This window comes from Oncorhynchus mykiss, chromosome 21 (genome assembly GCF_057628025.1).
Source record: "Oncorhynchus mykiss isolate SJ-2025 chromosome 21, ASM5762802v1, whole genome shotgun sequence".
NCBI lineage: Eukaryota > Metazoa > Chordata > Actinopteri > Salmoniformes > Salmonidae > Oncorhynchus > Oncorhynchus mykiss.
The window spans coordinates 53,642,620-53,665,252 of record NC_143042.1 but is presented as its reverse complement, the minus strand read 5'-3'; the positions used below and the strand labels follow the sequence as shown (position 1 = coordinate 53,665,252).

The following is a 22,633-nucleotide window of genomic DNA, read 5'->3' as shown; positions in this document are numbered from 1 at the left end:
TGGCTACGGATGTGAGTGCCACGGGCCTGTAGTCATTTAGGCAGGTTGCTTTTTTGTTCTTGGGCACAGGGACTATGGTGGTCTGCTTGAAGCATGTTGGTATTACAGACTGAATCAGGGACATGTTGAAAATGTCAGTGAAGACACCTGCCAGTTGGTCAGCACATGCCCGGAGCACACGTCCTGGTAATCCATCTGGCCCCGCAGCCTGTTTAAATGTCTTACTCACGTCAGCTACGGAGAGCGTGATCACACAGTCGTCCGGAACAGCTGATGCTCTAATGCATGCCTCAGTGTTGCTTGACTCGAAGCGAGCATAGAAGTGATTTAGCTCGTCTGGTAGGCTCGTGTCACTGGGCAGCTCGCGGTTTGCTTCCCTTAACCTCTCTGGGATATGTGGGATGCTAGCGTCCCACCTGGCCAGAAGCCAGTGAAAATGCAGAGCGCCAAATTCAAATAAATTACTATAAAATCGAACTTTCATGAAATCACACATATAAGATACCAATTTAAAGCTACATTTGTTGTGAATCCAGCCAACATGTCAGATTTCATAAAGGCTTTTCGGCGAAAGCAAACTATGCTATTATCTGAGGATAGCACCTCCGTAAACAAAGAGAGAAGCCATATTTCAGCCCTGCAGGTGCGACACAAAACGCAGAAATAAAAATATAATTCTCGCCTTACCTTTGACGAGCTTCTTTTGTTGGCACTCCAATATGTCCCATAAACATCACAAATGGTCATTTTGTTCGATTAATTCCTTCGATATATATCCAAATATCCATTTATTTGGCGCGTTTGATCCAGAAAAACACAGGTTCCAACTTGCGCAACGTGACTACAAAATATCTCAAAAGTTACCTCTAAACTTTGCCAAAACATTTCAAACTACTTTTGTAATACAACTTTAGGTATTTTTTTAACGTAAATAATCATTAAATTTAAGACGGGATGATCTGTGTTCAATACAGGAGGAAAACAAACTGTAGCTAGCTTTCTGGTCACGCGCCTCTAACAGTACACTTGAAGTGACCCTCGTTCTGAACAGGGCTACTTCTTCATTACACAAAGGAAAAACCTCAACCAATTTCTAAAGACTGTCATCCGGGGTAGGCTGTCATTGTAAATATGACATTGTTCTTTACCGACCTGGTTAAATACATTTTTAAAGTGGTGACATCTACAGTTTCCTTCCTGTCCTGCATATTTGATGTGTCTGGGTGGTTTAACGCATCATCTATAGCATACATTTAAATTAACCATGCTTAAAGATATATTCAATGTCAGATTGTCTATTGTTACCCATCTACCAATCACTGCCCTTTCGAAAAGCTCCCTGGTCTTTGTAGTTAAATATGTGCTTAAAATTCAATACTTTACTGAAGGACCTTCCAGATGTTGTATGTACAGTGGGGCAAAAAAGTTTTTAGTCAGCCACCAATTGTGCAAGTTCTCCCAATTAAAAAGATGAGAGAGAGAAATACTTTCATTAAATAAATTCATTAAAAATCCTACAATGGGATTTTTTTTCTCATTTTGTCTGTCATAGTTGGTGTGTACAGGCCTCTCTCATCTTTTTAAGTGGGAGAACTTGCACAATTGGTGGCTGACTAAATACTTTTTTGCCCCACTGTATGGTGGACAGGGGAAGGGATAGTCATTCAAACCTTATTATTTCACAGAGAGTGAGTCCACATGATTTGTTAAACCACACTTGACTTCTGAAATAATTTAAGCTTGCCCAAACAAAGGGGGGTGAATACTTATGCGACAACTATAATTTAGTTACATGTTTTTTATTAATTTTTAACATTTTGTAAAATGTTCTTTTCACTTTGACATTATGTAGTATTTTGTGTAGACCAATAACAAATCATGACAATTAAATCAATTTCAATCCCACAATCCCAATTTCAATCCCAGAAATAAGTTCAAGGGCGGGTCATGCCAAATACTATCCCCCGGCCAAAAAGTGTCCCCCTCCGAGTCACAGTGGGATTCAATAAAGGATTAGCGTCCGTTGCTATATCAACAGTGTGATGACCTAATGATTAGAATTTTGGAGATCATTACAGCCTAAAATTACGTTCTTTTCATCATCGCTGTACAAACAAGGCAGATTTCCGTGACAATTTCGCTGTTTAAACAAGTTTTGTTTAGCTAATAAAATGAAAACATTACTTCAAAACTACTTTTGGGTACCTCATTAACATTACAACGTGACGTCCATGTCTTAAACGTTGCTATGTTTCAGGAAATGGCAAAGAAAACGTGTCATCTTCTTGACACATTAAGGTTTATACTTACCTTACAGATCACAAAGTCAGCTAATTCCTACTCCATGCAAATCCATTTGATTCATACACTGGCCTGTCTGGCTGTCATGTTTTTAATTTAACCTGCCCTTCCCTTATCTACACTGAAATAATATCATTTCATTCGGCCTCTACTATGATTCATTTTTGTTATGTCTCCCATAGCTCATCAGTACACCCTAGTGGTTGAATATATCTGATCTGCTGTAGGTCCTAATGTGGAACAAATATATATTTTTATTTTATTTATTATTTTATTTCACCTTTATTTAACCAGGTAGGCTAGTTGAGAATAAGTTCTCATTTGCAACTGCGACCTGGCCAAGATAAAGCATAGCAGTGTGAACAGACAACACAGAGTTACACATGGAGTAAACAATTAACAAGTCAATAACACAGTAGAAAAAAAAGAGAGTCTATATACATTGTGTGCAAAAGGCATGAGAAGGTAGGCGAATAATTACAATTTTGCAGATTAACACTGGAGTGATAAATGATCAGATGGTCATGTACAGGTAGAGATATTGGTGTGCAAAAGAGCAGAAAAGTAAATAAATATAAACAGTATGGGGATGAGGTAGGTAAAAATGGGTGGGCTATTTACCGATAGACTATGTACAGCTGCAGCGATCGGTTAGCTGCTCAGATAGCAGATGTTTGAAGTTGGTGAGGGAGATAAAAGTCTCCAACTTCAGCGATTTTTGCAATTCGTTCCATCAAAGGAAACCTTAGAACTGGCAATGAACACTTTGTGAAACAGCTGTGAAAACCAAGCAGGCACTATCTTTAAACTTTGGTATTTTTCTGGTACAGTTGTGTCATCAATTTATTTTCACAGATTGTTTGTACACTCACATGGCAATCATAGACTAAAATACAGAATTCTGGTGTGTGGAATGTAGAGGAAGGTTCAGTGGAAGAACTAGAATTGTATACATGGGGTGTCCAGGGGTTGGCCAAGGCTAGTTCAGGGAGTCCATAGACCATGACAGAAAATTAGTGTGTAACCCTAACCTGGCATCTAAGGAAAGATTACTGTGATTGGCTGATTAGAGGTAGAAGTGATAATTCACTGAACCCGGAGTTCTTCAATGTGGCAGATAGTGAGGTCCATAAGGGTTACTTCACTAGAATTCAATGTGGCAGATAGTGAGGTCCATAAGGGTTACTTCACTAGAATGCTTTAACATACTATGAATAGTCAGTGTCTCTACCTTAGAACTGCATCTCTCTCTTTCTAAGTGTTGAACATACAAAATATTTTCAGAAAATAAAGCTCAAGCACCAAGAGGGTAAGATAACGTTTGTGTGTTACATCAATTGCATTGTTTATTTACAACAACAAAAATAAACATTTACAAAAAAAACACACTGCAATTTGACATACCAGGTATCGAGCAGAAATGGACTTGAAAAATAAAAAATATTTTGGAGCCCATCAAAATTACAAACTTACTCATATTTATGCTCATATATATTATGTTAACTAATAGCAAAGAAACATTTTGGAATTGGCCTAATCAAGACCAAATGAAATCTGTGTGACGTGATATCCTTTGGATGTATCATTTTAGAATGTCAGTGTACTAGCTAGTACATAGAGCAGGTTTTAATCATGATCAGAGGGACCGCCTAAGTGCCAAATTATCCTAGGGTAGATTTAAAACAGCATAATTCTGCAGTTCTGGTGAGAACTGGCTAAATGTTTCACAAACTCATCCATGTTGAGGGAGCGTGCCCTCCTTCACTCAACACTGAGAATTCCGAGGTGACTTAACCTGTCGTCAACCATTGCTGTCCTAAAGTGGGGTTTTAATCCGTTTTAGAGCTGAGAAGCTTCTCTCGCAAGAAGCACTGCCTGACTGGGGTAACAACAGAAATCTTACAAAGTGGAAATAGCTCATGGAAGACCTCTTTAGAAGGTTCCAGAAACACAACAAAGTCAAGGAGAGTAGACGGTCTGTCCGTTCCACTTTTCTCTCTCCTATCAAGAAGTCACTTGGTTGGATGAACCTCATGTTTGAGGTCCTCTAAACCTAACTCAAAGGTCTGAGCAAAGGCAAACAGAGGCTCCTCATTCAAGAATGTTGTCCTCTTTGGGTTGAGAGGCTGGACCCCTTTGCATTATCTCGCAATTCTTCTTTGAAAAACACCTCTGCAGCTCAGCTGTGAGACTGTCAAGCACCTGATAAAAAGATAGCTCTTTGGAAGCTCTCACCATCACGTTGGTCACTATTTTTCTGTCCTACAGTGCTCATCAATGAGTTGTGAAATCTAAGCTTGTTTTAGGCTGTCGTTTACCAACTGTTTGTACACTTATTTTGCAGTGCTCTGTAATCTCTTCAACCCCTTCCCATAGTTCTCCATAGTAACCCTACCTTCTGTAGTCCTGTAATGTGTCTGTAAGGGCACCTACTAGAACCACAGCCCTCACTAGGTCAAGAGAGCTTGATTGGAGCATGTCAGGAAGACATTTGGCATCACCAAGCACTTTACAAAAAGGTAACCAAAAGCTTTTTGAAATGTACATCTATCTGAGAAAGAAGGCCCCTTGCCTCCACTGATCTATCACCACTATTTTCAAGTGTGATATCCTGTAACACTCTCAGAACTGCTGGAATCCTGTCCCTCAGATTACGGCATGCCATGTATCTGCAGGCCCACCTTCCATCCGTAAGTCTCCGTAGTTCCCCGGGCTGCTGCTGTGGATACAGCTCTTTCTGAACTGCAAGCCACTTGAGACGAACGTACGACACAAAGTTATAAAGCTTCTGCAGGAGAGCAAAAAAGTGAACTGCCTCGGGCACTGATTTTACAGCATCGGCAAGAACCACGTTCAAACAACAATGTGCATTACAGTGCACATAAAATGCAAATCTTGCACTGTTTTTAAATCCGTACAGACACACTAGAATGCTTTCCGCTCACGACGGATGCACCGTCATAGCCTTGCCCCACAAGATTATTTCTGTAGTCCAGACCATGTTTTTCAAGGCAATCAATTATCATTTTTGCATCTAAGCTTTCAGCTGACTGAAAGTGTAAAAAGATTTTGCTCCGTTGTAGTAGTACTTCACAACTAAAGACATTTGTTATTTTTTTCTTAAAATGTTTGGTTTCATCTGCAATTACACTACAAACTTCCATTTTTTTTTTTACTTCTCTTATTATTTCACTTTGTACCAGCTCAGCTAAGCCCTCAAGAACTTCCGTTATGGATTTGGTGGCTTGTGTACTTAGCATTGCCACATTCATTCATCCTTTTCTCTATGAGAGCGTCATGCTTTGCTATTTCTTCTAAGATTGTCAAAAAATGACCCTTATTGTGAGAGTCTGATGACTCTCGATGACCTCTCTGCTCTATATTTTGATTGGCAGTTAATAGGAGCACATCTGTAATTGTTTTAATGTAAGTACAGTTTTCCTCCACTTTCTGGTCCTCATTTATGACATCTAATATTGACAAGTTGCTGTCAATAGCCCTTTTATGCTGATTCCAAGCATTGATATGATTTTTTAAATCATTTTTATTTAACTAGGCAAGTCAGTTAAGAACAAATTCTTATTTTCAATGACAGCCTAGGAACAGTGGGTTAACTGCCTGTTCAGGGGCAGTTCAGGGACAGATTTGTACCTTGTCAGCTCGGGGGTTTGAACTTCCAACCTTCCGGTTACTAGTTACTCTAACCACTAGGCTACCCTGCTGTGCCTTCGAATTAAGCTTAAACCCAGAACCTTTAAACAGCGCCTTTTTCCACTTACAAAAACCTGACTGTGATGTGAAGGCAGATTCAGGTGTATTGGGCAGTGAAACATGACTGTGATGTGAAGGCAGATTCAGGTGTATTGGGCAGAGGAAAATGACTGTGATGTGAAGGCAGATTCAGGTGTATTGGGCAGAGAAACCTGACTGTGATGTGAAGGCAGATTCAGGTGTATTGGGCAGAGAAAAATGACTGTGATGTGAAGGCAGATTCAGGTGTATTGGGCAGAGAAACATGACTGTGATGTGAAGGCAGATTCAGGTGTATTGGGCAGAGAAACATGACTGTGATGTGAAGGCAGATTCAGGTGTATTGGGCAGAGAAACATGACTGTGATGTGAAGGCAGATTCAGGTGTATTGGGCAGAGAAATATGACTGTGATGTGAAGGCAGATTCAGGTGTATTGGGCAGAGAAAAATGACTGTGATGTGAAGGCAGATTCAGGTGTATTGGGCAGAGAAAAATGACTGTGATGTGAAGGCAGATTCAGGTGTATTGGGCAGAGAAACATGACTGTGATGTGAAGGCAGATTCAGGTGTATTGGGCAGAGAAACATGACTGTGATGTGAAGGCAGATTCAGGTGTATTGGGCAGAGAAATATGACTGTGATGTGAAGGCAGATTCAGGTGTATTGGGCAGAGAAAAATGCCTACAGGCGAAACAATAACTCAAATCTTGACAAACAGAATATTCAAGCCATGAATTGTCCTTATACCAGGAGCTGATGAAAGCCCTTTTCCTGGTACCATGCTGAGTTATGGGAAATGTTTTCAAACACGGCTGTACTGGATCCTCTTCTCTGGATCTTGACATGTCTGGAATACATGTTAAATAATGTGTCATATCTCTATGGAAATGTATAATTAAGGGATCCACAAGATTAGATACTAACAGCTGCTAACTAAAAAGTGTAGTTTAAAGTATAGGCCTGGCCTACCATTGGGTCCTTATGGAACAGAAGTCTAATATCTCTCCCTTTCTTGTCATGTTTAATTGACCCTATGCAACAATAAGACAGTCTATGGTTACATCTAAACATCCAATTGCCCACATTTTAGTCCAATCTCAATCTTAATTACAAATCCCCATTATCATAACTGTGCCTTAAAATCAACTACGAGTCTAAGTTACTAGTTAGATCATGGCTAGCCCTACTCTGCAGTAAGTAACTTAGCTAGCTGTATTTCCTTACACCTTTACAATAGGAAAAACAGGCTATCTGCAAATTGTGGTTATTTTTTGAGTAACGTTAATAACAGATTGATAATAACAATTGTTAGTTTTGAGTCCAAGTTCGAAAATCTAACTCAGTTCATGGATTTCAAGTTGCTGAATGTTAACTTGCTGAACACTGACAGCTATAGCCTACATTAGCTAAACATTCATATACTGCAATTTACGACACTGCACTGTATATACGCGTGTATTACAAGCTCAGATGTAAACATAATGTTAGGCTAAATTGGGAACCGATCTCTCTTATCTGATTAACTGTCTGTTAACGGTGCCAAAGGTCTAACGTTGATTTACACAGCGACTCAACTTTCGTAAAAGTTGTTCAGGAAACCTAAACCTGCTGCTAAACCTTAAAACTTACTTCAAATATGATGCTTTCGCCAATCGCGAAACGAGCTCGTGGAGCTGTGGAAATATTCTCTCTTCTTCTTCTGAATGCTTATTCTTATTCTTCTGTATCTCGCAGACAACGTTAATATTCTATTTTCCTCGTCCTCGATTTTGAAAAAATGCACCGCCGAACGTCAAAATAAATGCTTCTTTCAACAAGTGGTGAAATGAGATGTCAATCAGCATCAAACTGCCAGTAGCGAATTACATTTTTGGGTGGCACCCCTCTGGCTCCGTCCCTGGGTGGGTGCTGTGTGGGTGGGAGGTTCTGTTTGTCACTTGTTCTCAACAGGCAGCCAGTCTCAGAAGGGGGACTTGAAGAGGGAGAATGCAAAGTCCACGCACTGCTGCTCTCTTTGTTCTGAGTGTTTGCAGTGCTAGTGTTTTTTTCGTTAATCTGTGTATCTCACATGTTATGTGCCCAGTATGATAGATCAAGGAAACGTTCTTAGCAGATAATGACAACATGACAATAACAGCAGCTGTAGATCAGGTAATGAAAAGTTGGAGGGTGGTTGGTAATGAAGGACATCAGGTGGATCCACGTCTGGGTGTTGGGCAGAACCCCTTGGTCCTGGAGAACAGGTAATGGAGGACAGCAGGTGGATCCACGTCTGGGTGTTGGGCAGAACCCCTAGGTCCTGGAGAACAGGTAATGAAGGACATCAGGTGGATCCACGTCTGGGTGTGGGCAGAACCCCTAGGTTCTGGAGAACAGGTAATGGAGGACAGCAGGTGGATCCACGTCTGGGTGTTGGGCAGAACCCCTAGGTCCTGGAGAACAGGTAATGAAGGACATCAGGTGGATCCACGTCTGGGTGTGGGCAGAACCCCTAGGTTCTGGAGAACAGGTAATGGAGGACAGCAGGTGGATCCACGTCTGGGTGTTGGGCAGAACCCCTAGGTCCTGGAGAACAGGTAATGAAGGACATCAGGTGGATCCACGTCTGGGTGTGGGCAGAACCCCTAGGTTCTGGAGAACAGGTAATGGAGGACAGCAGGTGGATCCACGTCTGGGTGTTGGACAGAACCCTTAGGTCCTGGAGAACTGGAGCAGAGTTAAAGGGAACAGGGTAGGAGACAGAGACGTAAACAAGCAAACACAAAGGTTACACTTTACTGGGATAAAATGTGATGGATTAGTGCAGTGTTGTAAATGGGAGATATGTACTTTTCAACACTTTTAGAAGGTATAGCCTACTTCAAGCTGTTTCCCCTCCGACTCAGAGCACAGATAATCAGACTGATCCGAACTCACTGGTTCTGGTGGATGGGATACTTCGGACAGTCGATGGTCCTGAAGTCATTCGGACAATTGAAGAGGTGCATTTTTACAAGCTCAGCATAACTACCATTTCTTGCTTGCTCAAATGTCAACCAAAGCTTAACATACTTTGTCTATTGGGCTTCACCGAAGTGTAGAACGTCTGTGCTTTCAGTGGTCGACCATCCATCCAGATTGTTGGCTTCCACCGAGGTATCCCGAGTGGCGCAGCGGTCTAAGGCACTGCAGCTCAGTGCTAGAGGCATCACTACAGACCCTGGTTTGATTCCAGGCTGTATCACAACCGGCTGTGATTGGGAGTTTCATAGGGCGGCACACAATTGGCCCAGTATCGTTAGGGTTTGGCTGGGGTAGGCTGTCGTTGTAAACAATGATTTATTCTTAACTGACTTGGCTAGTTATATAAATGAAAACAAAGAGACAAATATCAGTGTTAGGGAAACTAAAACTAGCTTCAGGTTATTTTGCATGCAAATAGTTATTATCTGAGATATATATTCACTTTAACAGATGTTGACCACAGCTAGGAGCGAAAGAGCTGCAAGGTTTCCTAGGTCTCGCCTTCCTTTAAAAAAAAACCCCTTGGTGACAGAATATAAACTATGACATACGTGCCTTGTTCCAGCGTTCATGACCTCGGTCATGACCTCAGGAGAACCGTGGGTGTTGAAGATGAACAACAACCTCGTCCTTGATGGGTATCATACAAAACGAAAATCTATTTTTGGTTCCAAACACCCTTTTAAATTGGTCAGACACCAGCTGTTGCCATTCCTGGATTTAGTGAAGGGTCCAATGAGGTCCACCCCTAACATTTAAAGTGTTAGAGAGAAGATTATTTTATTCTTGTCTGTATCTGTGTCATACAGTCTGCACACTTTTATATTTGTAAGCACATTCTAGAATATTGAACTCTGCTGTGGTCAAAATAAAGTAACCATTACAAAACAACTTATCAGGGAAAAAATTGAATTGGGACCCTTACCGATCATGTGCCATGGTGGTGAAACAACTTTGATGGGCATCAAGTCCGGCGCCACAGTCTTCGCCCTCTCAAACTTCTGTCAGGCTAGACAGGGTACTGATTTTTAAGCAAAAAGTGACACATTTAAACATTGTGTGATCTCTGATATGACATTCCTTGAAATCATAATAATTTCAGATATAATAGAATGTAATTGATAAACAAAAGGTTAATGTACTTGCCCCGCTGTCCACCTCCTTGACAATTCTCTGTCAGAAGAGCAGGTTGATTTGGGCAATCATCCGCTTCACTCCGAAATGGTCAGCATGCATCTCGGTCAGCACGGCCTCCTACTCCTCCTTAGTAAAAATCACCCTCCTGTGTGGCTGTCCATCCTTTCCCCGTAGGTACATATGAAGCCGAACAAGTTTCTCTGTGTCTGTCTAGCGAAGACACCTAGTTAACTAGTTACGGGCAATTGGAATTACCATAATTGCTTACACCTATCCATTTGATTGATCAGGTGTAAATTATAGCTAGATACCTCAATATGATAGACATATAATTAATTATACCAGTGGAGGCTGCTGAGGGGAGGACAGCTCATAATAATGGCTGGAATGGAGTCAATGGAATGGTATCAACATGGAAACCACGTGTTTGATAGTATTTAATTTACTCAATTCTAGACATTATCATGAGCCGTCCTCCCCTGTATGTATAGCTGGCAACATGTAGATTACCAACTAGCTAGATACCTCAATATGATAGACATATAACTACACCAGTGGAGGCTGCTGAGGGCAGGACAGCTCATAATAATGGCTGGAATGGAGTCAATGGAATGGTATCAACATGGAAACCACGTGTTTGATAGTATTTAATTTACTCAATTCTAGACATTATCATGAGCCGTCCTCCCCTGTATGTATAGCTAGCAACATGTAGATTACCAACTAGCTAGATACCTCAATATGATAGACATATAACTACACCAGTGGAGGCTGCTGAGGGGAGGACAGCTCATAATAATGGCTGGAATGGAGTCAATGGAATGGTATCAACATGGAAACCACGTGTTTGATAGTATTTAATTTACTCAATTCTAGACATTATCATGAGCCGTCCTCCCCTGTATGTATAGCTGGCAACATGTAGATTACCAACTAGCTAGATACCTCAATATGATAGACATATAACTACACCAGTGGAGGCTGCTGAGGGGAGGACAGCTCATAATAATGGCTGGAATGGAGTCAATGGAATGGTATCAACATGGAAACCACGTGTTTGATAGTATTTCATTTACTCAATTCTAGACATTATCATGAGCCGTCCTCCCCTGTATGTATAGCTGGCAACATGTAGATTACCAACTAGCTAGATACCTCAATATGATAGACATATAACTACACCAGTGGAGGCTGCTGAGGGCAGGACAGCTCATAATAATGGCTGGAATGGAGTCAATGGAATGGTATCAACATGGAAACCACGTGTTTGATACTATTTCATTTATTCCATTCTAGACATTATCATGAGCCGTCCTCCCCTCAGCAGCCTCCACTGAACTATATGTAATGCTAGCAACGTGTAGATGACCAACTAGCTAGATGTAAAATGGTTGTTGAAAAATGGTTGTACATAGCTAAATCTGTCCAGTTTTCTAATAGAAGATAACTTCAAGTTCCTTGGTGTCCACATCATCAACAAACTAACATGGACCAAACACACCAAGACAGTCGTGAAGAGGGCACAACAAAACTTATTCCCCCTCAGGAGACTGAAAAGATTTGGCATGGGTCCTCAGATCCTCAAAAGGTTCTACAGCTGCACCATCGAGAGCATCCTGACTGGTTTTATCACTGACTGATATGGCAACTGCTCGGCACTACAGAGGGTAGTGTGAACGGCCCAGTACATCACTGGGGCCAAGCTTCCTACCATCCAGGACCTCTATACCAGGCGGTGTCAGAGGACGGCCCTAGTAAGACTCCAGCCACTTTAGTCATAGACTGTTCCCTCTGCTACCGCACGGCATGTGGTACCGGAGTGCCAAGTCTAGGTCCAAGAGGCTTCTACCCCCAAGCCATAAAACTGCTGAACACCTAATCAAATGGCTACCCAGATTATTTGCATTGCCCCCCCCCCCCTCCCTCTCCTCGAGCGATGCCATTGAAGTGCAAGCTACATACCAACAGAAAGCTACAACAACAGTTACAGTAGCTAGCTAGCAAGCTAACGCTAGCTAAATAAAACTCTGGCTAGCTAGCTGACTAGGCAGACTGGTGAAAATAAGTACAGTAGCCAGCAACGTCAGTCTAAAAACAGCTTAAAGGATTTCTTCCTACTTAACAATATTGTCTTATATGAAGACTTTCCATTATCGTCGGTCCTCTGAACCAACAGGTAGTCAGCGGGTGGTCACCGTCAAAAACACCGTCCTTGGAGAGCAATTCTGAGGTAATAATTTTGCGCTGACTGATCGAGCACTTTTGAGGTGAAATAGAAATACAACTGCCCCTGCGTCCTCCTTGCTTCGCGAACGCTACGAGGTCAAATAGAGCCAGGCAACCAGGATAGCAGCGCACGCTTTGATTCATTACGTAATCCGGTCAGAATTTTGCAAGTTCTAGCAACGGGGGACACACAATGCAACACTTTTTGGCAGGGTGACTCTATTTGGCGTGACAGGGGTATAGACTTTTTTTTTAGGCACGTATATGGTAGGAGATAACTACAGATGGTATATAGTGCATGTCTGTACCATACATTGACATGTCGAGTCCAAAACGGGAGGTTTTAAAAAATATATATACAATAACAATGTTCAGTCTTTTGTAGTAAGGCTTTAAAGATACAATGAAAATATGTTTTTGTCAATTTTGTGTATTTTTTTTCCTAAATATCAGTTTCAAATCATAACACTTCAATTAACACACATGTTTACTATTAAAGATAGTGTCATAAAATGTTACAACTAAACTTGCTTTTGGGGTTATTTGTAACATCAGGATTTTTACATCTATATGCCAGATTTGTGAAAAGTCCACATTTAACACATTCTGTTCTATTAATTAGCCGACAAATGTACTTTGTTTGTGTGAAATATTGAGATATCTGAATCAAACAATGTTAGAGCAAATAGGGTTTTAAAAAATAACTCTAATCTGTTGTCCCGGTCTCCCCTACAGTACCTTAACACAACAACAAAAACTGACAATGAGAATCGAGGCTGTGGGATGGGAATACCTTAAAACCCATCTATAGACATAGTTATTTTGATAGATGCTGACATCTTAATTCGGGGACAGTTGATTCTGTGCGTGACCTCCTCACCTCTCCCTCTGTTGACTGGAGTTCCAGGTCTTTCCGACATGTGGCCTTCAGTTTCCCCCTGGCTGCAGTGACCTCTACCCCTCTGGGAGCCTCCATGGTCAAGGTCCTTGTTGGAGACTCAAGTCTGACAAACACAACAACTTAATGAAAGCATTTGTGTTCCACTTCATTTTTCAAAAATTATTATTTTGTTTTAAATGTTTATTTTATAACCTGTTAAGATAAGATACAGTTTAGTCGTTCCACGAATAGAGAGCGATTGGATCACATACATCTTTGCTTAAAATTCCAATAGCAGTCATTCAAATAAATTGTGTTTTCTCATAGCCATTGTTTAATTTCAAATCCAAACTTTTGGCATATAAAGACAAAATAAGACAAAGGTATTCACTGCTCCAATTAGTGGGTAGTGTAGAACAACTACTGTGGCAAAATGGCACATAAGCTAGCTGTTAGTATGGCTTTTCTAACTGTACTATTTGAGATGTAAATTGAATATGTAGTATGTTTATTGGTCATAGTATGGACATAAGAATGTGTTCTTAACTGACTTGCCTAGTTAAATAAAGATTAAATAAAGGTGTTAAAAATATATATATATATATATATCGGCCAAATCGGTGTCCAAAACTACTGATTTCCGATTGTTACGAAAACTTGAAATCGGCACTAATTAATCGCTCGACCTCTACTACTAATACATCGAACTTGCCAGTATATTTACTTTATGCTAACTAACTATCCAACGTTTATTGACTTGATTATTCATGTCATTCATCGCTTAGCTAAGTGGTATAGTCAGTCGTTCACTCAGATTCTCCTTTTCAGATTCACTTCTATGTGTGATTCTAAGTCTAAGCCAACGGTCTGGGATTTGGGAAGCTGTTCAACAGTAATTTAATTTCTTGCTAAATTTACTATTGAACAGTGTTAGCTTTGGGCAATGTCATCAGTATACAACTCACTACAGAGGAATTAGCTACCATAACACTTTTTCTGACAACTTTAATCGGAATCTTCCCTGTAGAACCATGAAGGTAGACTACAAATATACTCATTATTTCAGGTTAATGGATTTACGGGGCCCACTGGCTCAGGCTAAGTGTATTTCGAGAGGAGGAACTGCCTTGTGAGTGCATTTAATCCCACTCATTTTCATGAAAGCCAAATGTAATGCACTTATTTCCAAGTGGAACAACTGATAAATTAGTTTACGCTTGTGCAATTTTCATTATAGTGCATGTTTGATGAGAATTACAGAGAGATTGTATTTGTCAGGGTTTTGAATGAAAAGCATAGAGACAATGAGGAGCGCATGAACTACCAACAGTGCTGCTTAAAATGGTGGTGATAGAAAATGGGACAAATGGCAGAACACAACATTTAAATGAACAAATAACGTATTGAACATTGAGTAATTATGCATTGTCATTTTAATTGAACATGAAAGACAAACGCTTAATTCAGTATGTAAAATACCATGATATAGCTTTTAAACAAAATAGTCCGAATGTGAAGTTTAAATGGGAGCATAAACTTACTTCAGATCTTGAGAGGCGTCTGCCTGGATGTGTGGCGTTTCCACAGAGTGTCCAAAGACCCCTCCGTCTGAGCCTTTCCACAAAGAAAATCACAAATGCAACAGAAGGAAAGACAGATTTTACTGTTTCTAAGTGACCACTTTTCTGTATTCCTTGTGAAAGCGAGGTGTTAGATTACTGTGTATAAACTGGACAGACTGGGCTCTGCAGCGCCTCTTACCAGTTACTCTGACTGTATCTGTTCCTATGCTGATCTTCTTTTCATCTACAGAGAACAGCACCTTCCCTCCATCCCTGCTTCGCACCTCAAATCTCTGACACTGTGCTTCCACTGAATCGGGACCTGAGGAAAGACAAGCAGTAGTTGGCTGTGTGGTATCTATAGGGTTCTATATTAATTTCTACAGTGGAACTAACAATGGCACCAAAATAGTGCCATTTATAACAGTGGCGAAGGAACTGCCAACCTGGGTACCCATTTGGTTGCTGCTATAACTGACTGTAGTCACTAACAAAAGCAATCTGGAATTTCAAAAGCCAGGGTCAGCAGAGGGTGATGGGGCTAAAATCCAGCCTAAGGTAGGGCTGAATCAATATTGGAATGTGAGCCAATATGCAATGATCCTGTTCCAGAATTAATGTCAGTCAAAATATAACTATTTTCACTTTACTCTGTCTAATAATTGTTGTCATGTCATATTTACAAAAGCTAGGCTATATCAGTTTAATCTGCTCAGAAGGTGCTCATAGGATATCCATCAATAAATCCCTTTATGGTTAATTCACATAACTATGGTGCGCAATGACTGTGCATTTTAATTATTCTCACCAAGTTCCATTTTAATTTTGTCCCAAATTACCCAAAATAGTGTTTTCTGCCTAATCGGACACCAGTTTACAATTGAAGGTCAAGTGTGAGGGGATGGCTGCTGTTTTATGGGCTCTTAACCAACCGGGCTATTTATTTATTTATTTTATTTATTTATTTTATTTTTTTGCATTGTTTGTAACTTCTTTTGTACATAATGTTGCTGTTACCGTCTCTTAAGACCGAAAATAGCTTTTGGATATCAGAACAGCGATTACTCACCTCGAACTGGACGAAGATTTTTGCTTTAATGAGTCGACAAGGATATACTGAGGCCCAAATCACCGTCATTCGCGTAAAGATAAGAAGGAAAGGGGCCTCCCGGGTGGCGCAGTGGTTAAGGGTGCTGTACTGCAGCGCCAGCTGTGCCATCAGAGTCCCTGGGTTCGCGCCCAGGCTCTGTCGTAACCGGCCGCGACCGGGAGGTCCATGGGGCGACGCACAATTGGCCTAGCGTCGCCTGGGTTAGGTCGGTAGGGGTGTCCTTGTCTCATCGCGCACCTGTGGCGGGCTGGGCGCAGAGTGCGCTAACCAAGTGTTTCCTCCGGCGCATTGGTGCGGCTGGCTTCCGGGTTGGATGCATGCTGTGTTAAGAAGCAGTGCAGTGGGTTGTGTATCGGAGGAGTGACTTTCAACCTTCGTCTCTCCCGAGCGGGAGTTGTAGCGATGAGACAAGATAGTAGCTACAACAATTGGATACCACGAAATTGGGGAGAAAAAAGGGGTCAAATTCAAGAAAATAAATAAAAAGATAAGAAGGAAATACAGAGGGTGGAGATCAGGGTGCTTTGTAATGTGGAGAATAAACTGAATGATTTCCGTTTGAGAATTTCCTACCAACGGGACATTAAAAACTGTAATATCTTATGTTTCACCGAGTTGTGGCTGTATGACGATATGGATAATATACAGTTGGCTGGGTTTTCCATGCATCGGCAGGACAGAACAGCTACGGCTGTGTGTGTCTATTTGTAAACAACAGCTGTTGCGCGATGTCTAATAAGGACGTTTCGAGGTATTGCTCATCTGAGGTAGAGAACCTCGTGATAAGCTGTAGACCACATTATTTACCTTGGTTATCTATATTTTTCATAGCCGTCTATTTACCACCACAAACCGATTCTGTTACTAAGACCACACTCAACCAGCTGTATAAGGCCATAAGCAGACAAAAAATGCTCATCCAGAAGCGGTGCTCCTAGTGGCCGGGGACTGTAATGCAGGCAAACTTAAATCCGTTAAGTTAAATCCGAAAAAAAACTCTAGACCACCTTTACTCCACACACCGAGACCCATACAAACCTCTCCCTTGCCCTCCATTTGGCAAATCTGACCATAATTATATCCTCCTGATTCCTGCTTACAAGCAAAAACTAAAGCAGGGAGTACTAGTGACTCACTCAATACGGAAGTGGTCAGATGACGCAGATGCTACGCTACAGGACTGTTTTTCTAGCACTGGAAAATGTTCCGGGATTCATTCAATGGCATGGAGGAGTATACCACTTCAGGCACCGGCTTCATCAATAAGTGTATCGACAACATCGTTCCCACAGTGGCCGTGCGTACATATCCCAACCAGAAGCCATGGATTACAGGTAGCATCTGCACAGAGATAAAGGCTAGAGCTGCCGCTATCAAGGAACTGGACACTTATAAGAAATCCCACTATGCCCTCAGACGAACCATCAAACAGGCCAAGGGTCAATATAGGACTAAGATTTGAATCCTACTAATCCGACTCTGGCGATTGTCGGCTGTGGCAGGGCTTGCAAACTATTACGGACAACAAAGGGAAACCCAGCCGTGCGATGCCCAGTGACGCGAGCCTAACAGATAAGCTAAATGCCTTTTATGAACGCGTCGAGGCAAGCATCACTGAAGCATGCATGAGAACTGTTCTGGACGACTGTGTGATCACTGTATGATCACGCCCTCCATAGCCGATGTGAGCAAGACCCTTCAAACAGGTCAACATTCACAAGGCTGCAGGGCCAGACGGATTACCTGGACGTGTACTTGGAGTGTGCACGGACCAACTGGCAAGTGTCTTCACTGACATTTTTAACCTCTCCCTGACCGAATCTGTAATACCTACATGTTTCAAACAGACCCTGGGACTAAACACCTCCCTCTGCAACTGGATCCTGGACTTCCTGACATGCCGCTCCCAGGTGGTAAGGGTAGGCAACAACACATCGGCCAAGCTGATCCTCAACACAGGGCCCCTCAGGGGTGCGTGCTTAGTCCCCTCCTGCCATCCAGGACCTATATACTAGGCGGTGTCAGGGGAAGACACAAAGTGTCAAAGAATCCAGTCACCCAAGTCATAGACTGTTCTCTCTGCTACCCAATGGCAAGCAGTGTTTGGAGCACCATTTCTAAAAGGCTCCTTAACAGCATCTACCCCCAAGCCATAAGGCTGCTGAGCAATTAATCAAATGGCCACCCGGACTATTTACATTGACCCCCCCCCCCCACCTCATTTGTTCTACTTGCTGCTTATTATCTATGCATAGTCACTTTACCCCTACCTACATGTACAAATTACCTCGACTAACCTGTACCACCGCACATTGACTTGGTACTGGTACCCCTGTGTATATAGCCTCCACATTGACTCGGTACTGGTACCCCCTGTGTATATAGCCTCCACATTGACTCTGTACCGGTACCCCCTGTATATAGCCTCCACATTGACTCGGTACTAGTACCCCCTGTGTATATAGCCTCATTACTGTTCTTTTATTGTGTTACTTTTCATTTGATTTTTTTTTACTTAAAATATTTACTAAATAAACTAAACTCCTTCTTGAACTGCAGTGTTGGTTACGAGCTTGTAAGTAAGGTTGTTCGGCGCATGTGACAAACATGATTTGACTTGACCAAAAGTGTCACATCACTAGCCTTGATGAATCATCATCATCATTGAAAATCAATAGCTATTAGTGTTAATAAGCAGGTCATTTGCTTTCAAATAGCCATTAATTATGTAAATTAGTCTGGTAATTAGGCCTGACTGATGATTCAACTTGATGATAATGAGAAGAACCTATTTCACTTTTCATATGTGCTTCAAAGGTTAATGTCTCGAACACTTTGCTGTGAGTCCTCCAGGCGAAGAAAGCAGATTAATAATGAGTAAAAGATCAACTCGATTAAAGTCATTAAAAATGAGATCTATTCAGTAGAAGCCATATTCTGCACCGAGTCTTTTGCTAAATTGTGCTGCTGAAAAAACATCAGTACATGTATCAATATTGTATCAATATGGTTAGTCATCTGTTTTAAGTGTTCAGTGAAACAGTTCTGAACTTATCTAACCCACTGTCAGCTGTCCAGTGAGTTGGCCTTGGTCGTTTCGAGCGTTTATGGTCACGTTTCTCTTCGACCGCACGACCAATGGGCTTGCCTAGAGGAAGCATGAGAGAGGTGGGGGGGGGGGGGGGGGGGGGAGGAGCAGAAAGGAGAAGAGAAAAAGTAGGGATGTAAAAAGAAATGCAAAAATAAATACAAATGACCTGCAATAAGAGGATTAACTTTCATTCCTACATCATAAACCCCCTGGTAGATACATGTAAATATGTTGGTTCTAACAATTTGATCCAGCAATTTCTGTGAGAAAATCTAAATATTCAGCACCAAATATTATTAGACCCGAGTTGATTTTCTTGCATCTAGTTTTCATTCATTGCCTGTTCTGACACAAGATCATGAACCAACAGACCAGAGTGAGTGGGGGAATTAAATGTTCCATCTTGTGTCATTTATGTATTGGTTTGGTCTTCAATGGTATCTGACCTGAGGGTCAAACATTAGCACTCCTGAATGATACTCTGTGAACTGATGAACGAGTCCAGTCATTGTGGCTCTTACAGAAAGGTCAGAAGGTCACGTGAACCTCATGGAGTTAATACACATTCACGGAGCATGTTGTGAAAAACTGAAAAACGACCAATGGCTGAAGTGATGCCAAGGGTGCTGCCCTGCATACAAGGACACTTCATAACCAAAGGCAGCAGGATAAGTGGAAGCTTAAGTGGAAGCAAAGGCTAGTGGAACGATATCAACATCTCACTGTAAGAATGACAGAATATTACACTTTACCATTAACAGGAAAAATCTGTTTTGAAACAAACGCTACAACAGTGGTCATCGCGGATTTAATCTTCAATAAAATATATAATAATTGTCATCTATTTTATCAGCAACTCCCTAAAAACTAATCTATTTGAACTAGCTTGTTTTAGAAAATCATTGTCCATTATGATTAAGTGAAGAGAGAATTAAGTCATATCACACAGATCTAAAGACTCCACAACAAGGAAGTAGTTTCAGTCCAATGAATTATACACGCTCGAACCTATTTTTAGACCAGCTGACAACTCAAGAGAAAAAGCCACTGTTACGAATGACATAGATTTGATTCACTTTAAATACTCTCGTGAGCTACCGTATATTGTCTAAGATGGTACAAATGACAAATGAGGTCTTGTCAACATTTAACTGAATTGCACACAGTCCCCCTCCCTGTATTTGCGTTGTAACACATAACAGATATATTTACAATTACATTCAACTGATGGTTCGTGCCAAAGTATTACATAGAAGGCCAATATATTGTATAAAAGGCGTGTTAAACAAGACGTCCCCACACAGTACAATACAAAGGCTGGTCCACCGTAATTATTTCTGCGGTAGTGGCTTATTGATTAGAAGTTTAGTCATGTCGGAGCGTGACTAAACTCAACATGTGTCACACCCTGACCATAGTTTGCTTTGTATGTTTCTATGTTTTGTTTGGTCAGGGTGTGATCTGAGTGGGCATTCTATTCTTTGTGTGTCTAGTTTGTCTGTTTCTGTGTTTGGCCTGATGTGGTTCTCAATCAGAGGAAGGTGTTAGTCATGGTCTCTGATTGGGAACCATATTTAGGGAGCCTGTTTTGTGTTGGGGTTTGTGGGTGATTGTTCCTGTCTCTGTGTTTGCACCAGATAGGGCTGTTTTGGTTTTTCACGGTTCTCGGTTTGTTAGTTTGTTCATGTGTAGTTGCTTTATTAAAGAACCATGAATAACGACCACGCTGCGTTTTGGTCCGCCTCTCCTTCACCTCAAGAAAACCGTTACAACATGCAACTTACAGTATCTCTTCAACTCAGTGGATAAACACAATCCTCTCTGTGCCTGACATATTTCCTCAGGTGAAAAAAAATATATTGAATGACCCTTTCAGAGATTCCCTGTGCTCTCTCTGTCCTGCAAATATCGCCGGTGAGACCGTAACACTCCCCTAGCATAGCTGTCACGTTCTGACCTGTATTTCCTTTGTTTTGTATTTATTTAGTATGGTCAGGGTGTGAGTTGGGTGGGCAGTCTATGTTTGTTTTTCTATGTTTTGGGTTATTTCTATGTTTCGGCCTAGTATGGTTCTCAATCAGAGGCAGGTGTCATTTAGTTGTCTCTGATTGAGAATCATACTTAGGTAGCCTGGGTTTCACTGTGTGTTTGTGGGTGATTGTTCCCGTCTCTGTGTTTTGCACCAGATAGGGCTGTTTTGGGTTTTCACATTTCATTGTTTTGTAGTTTATTCATGTATAGTTTTCCTTTATTAAACAAACATGAATCATCACCACGCTGCGTTTTGGTCCGCCTCTACTTCACCCGAAGAGAACCGTTACAATAGCCTTCTAACAGACTGGTAAAAACATCGGTTTAACACTGGGGACCGGTATCCCGGGACTTCCCGACCAAGCTCCTTCTCGTTTCCCGAGAAAAATAATGACGGGAGCAATGGACGGGAGCAATGGACCAATAATATATTATTTTTTATAATAAAGCAAAAATAAAATAAATTGCGTCGCTGACTATAATGTTTAGGTTACAAACGACCTCTCGACGGAGTTACTGAAGGCAATCTCCATCTCACATTCACAAATCTCCAAAACTAGCTTTGTTGGCACTGGCAGAGGCTCAACATATAAACTGCAGCTTTATATTACCGGTATGGTTGCAATTTTGGGAGGGGAAAGTTTTAGATTTTCGGGAAAAAATTCAACCCTAATATATTGCGTCAGTGTTTGGACTAAAACAATGCACGTAATAAAGCAAATAGTCATAGATGTCATTTTAATGTCCAACTAACGTTTTGCCAGTTTTATTGAAATGGACTGTTCAGTGTTCAACGACTAGCTGAATATACTGACATTTTAAGACAATATCTTGACCACATCTAAGGAAATATAATTAAAGGGAAATTATACTACCAATTTCAACTGAATTATTAACTTTCAAACTCATCAAGAGTATCAAATCAAGCCCACCATCCAGTCGTTGTCCATGTACAGTCAACAATCATCCAGATCTACTTCCATCTAAGGCTTTAAGGCCTGAGATTGCTATCCAGTTCAGAGTGAATCATTGAAGAGCTCGGATGGACCGGGTGTCTAAGAAAAACTGGAGAGTTTGTGCAGGAGTTCAGTTATCCCACTGACATCAAAGGGGAGTGGGAGGCAGGGGGATTTATTGTACCGGCTTGATTGAAAATTCAGCTGGGACTGTGGTCCCCCTGTAATTATCTGTCATCTACACTAAGGTTGTGTGTGACTTGTGAGAAACGAGTCCCCCGTTATCCATCTTTCTTTTGATGGGGGGGAACCCTGATACAGTTCTGATGGAGGGCAGGAAATTGGGGAGGAGAGGAAGAGTACCGTCTGGAGGAAAAAAACGTGCAATATCCCCCAGGTGCAACAAATAGAAATGTTATAAACTCCAAATATAGCAAGTTCTCTATGGCCTAGTTCATAAATCAATCAACATCAAGCATGATCCATCAGAACCTAGCAACGGTTCTTTAAGATCTCTAAGATGAGGAGTTCCACTTACACTTATAGGGAGAATCTGGTATCATCATATGATCATTCAGCCAGT

General features: G+C 41.3%; 1 protein-coding gene across 1 annotated transcript in view; it reads right to left on the bottom strand.

Moving 5' to 3' along the window:
• The window catches only part of LOC110500769 (zeta-sarcoglycan-like), a 51,587-nt gene that overhangs the window by 9,034 nt on the left and 19,920 nt on the right, over window positions 1-22,633 (bottom strand). Inside the window, exons 4-7 of the mRNA XM_021578301.3 lie at window positions 19,033-19,120; window positions 15,061-15,183; window positions 14,841-14,913; window positions 13,300-13,423 (exon numbers count right to left, since the gene is read on the bottom strand). Coding sequence (XP_021433976.3) covers window positions 13,300-13,423; window positions 14,841-14,913; window positions 15,061-15,183; window positions 19,033-19,120 — 408 coding nt within the window. The remainder of the gene's footprint in view (window positions 1-13,299; window positions 13,424-14,840; window positions 14,914-15,060; window positions 15,184-19,032; window positions 19,121-22,633) is intronic.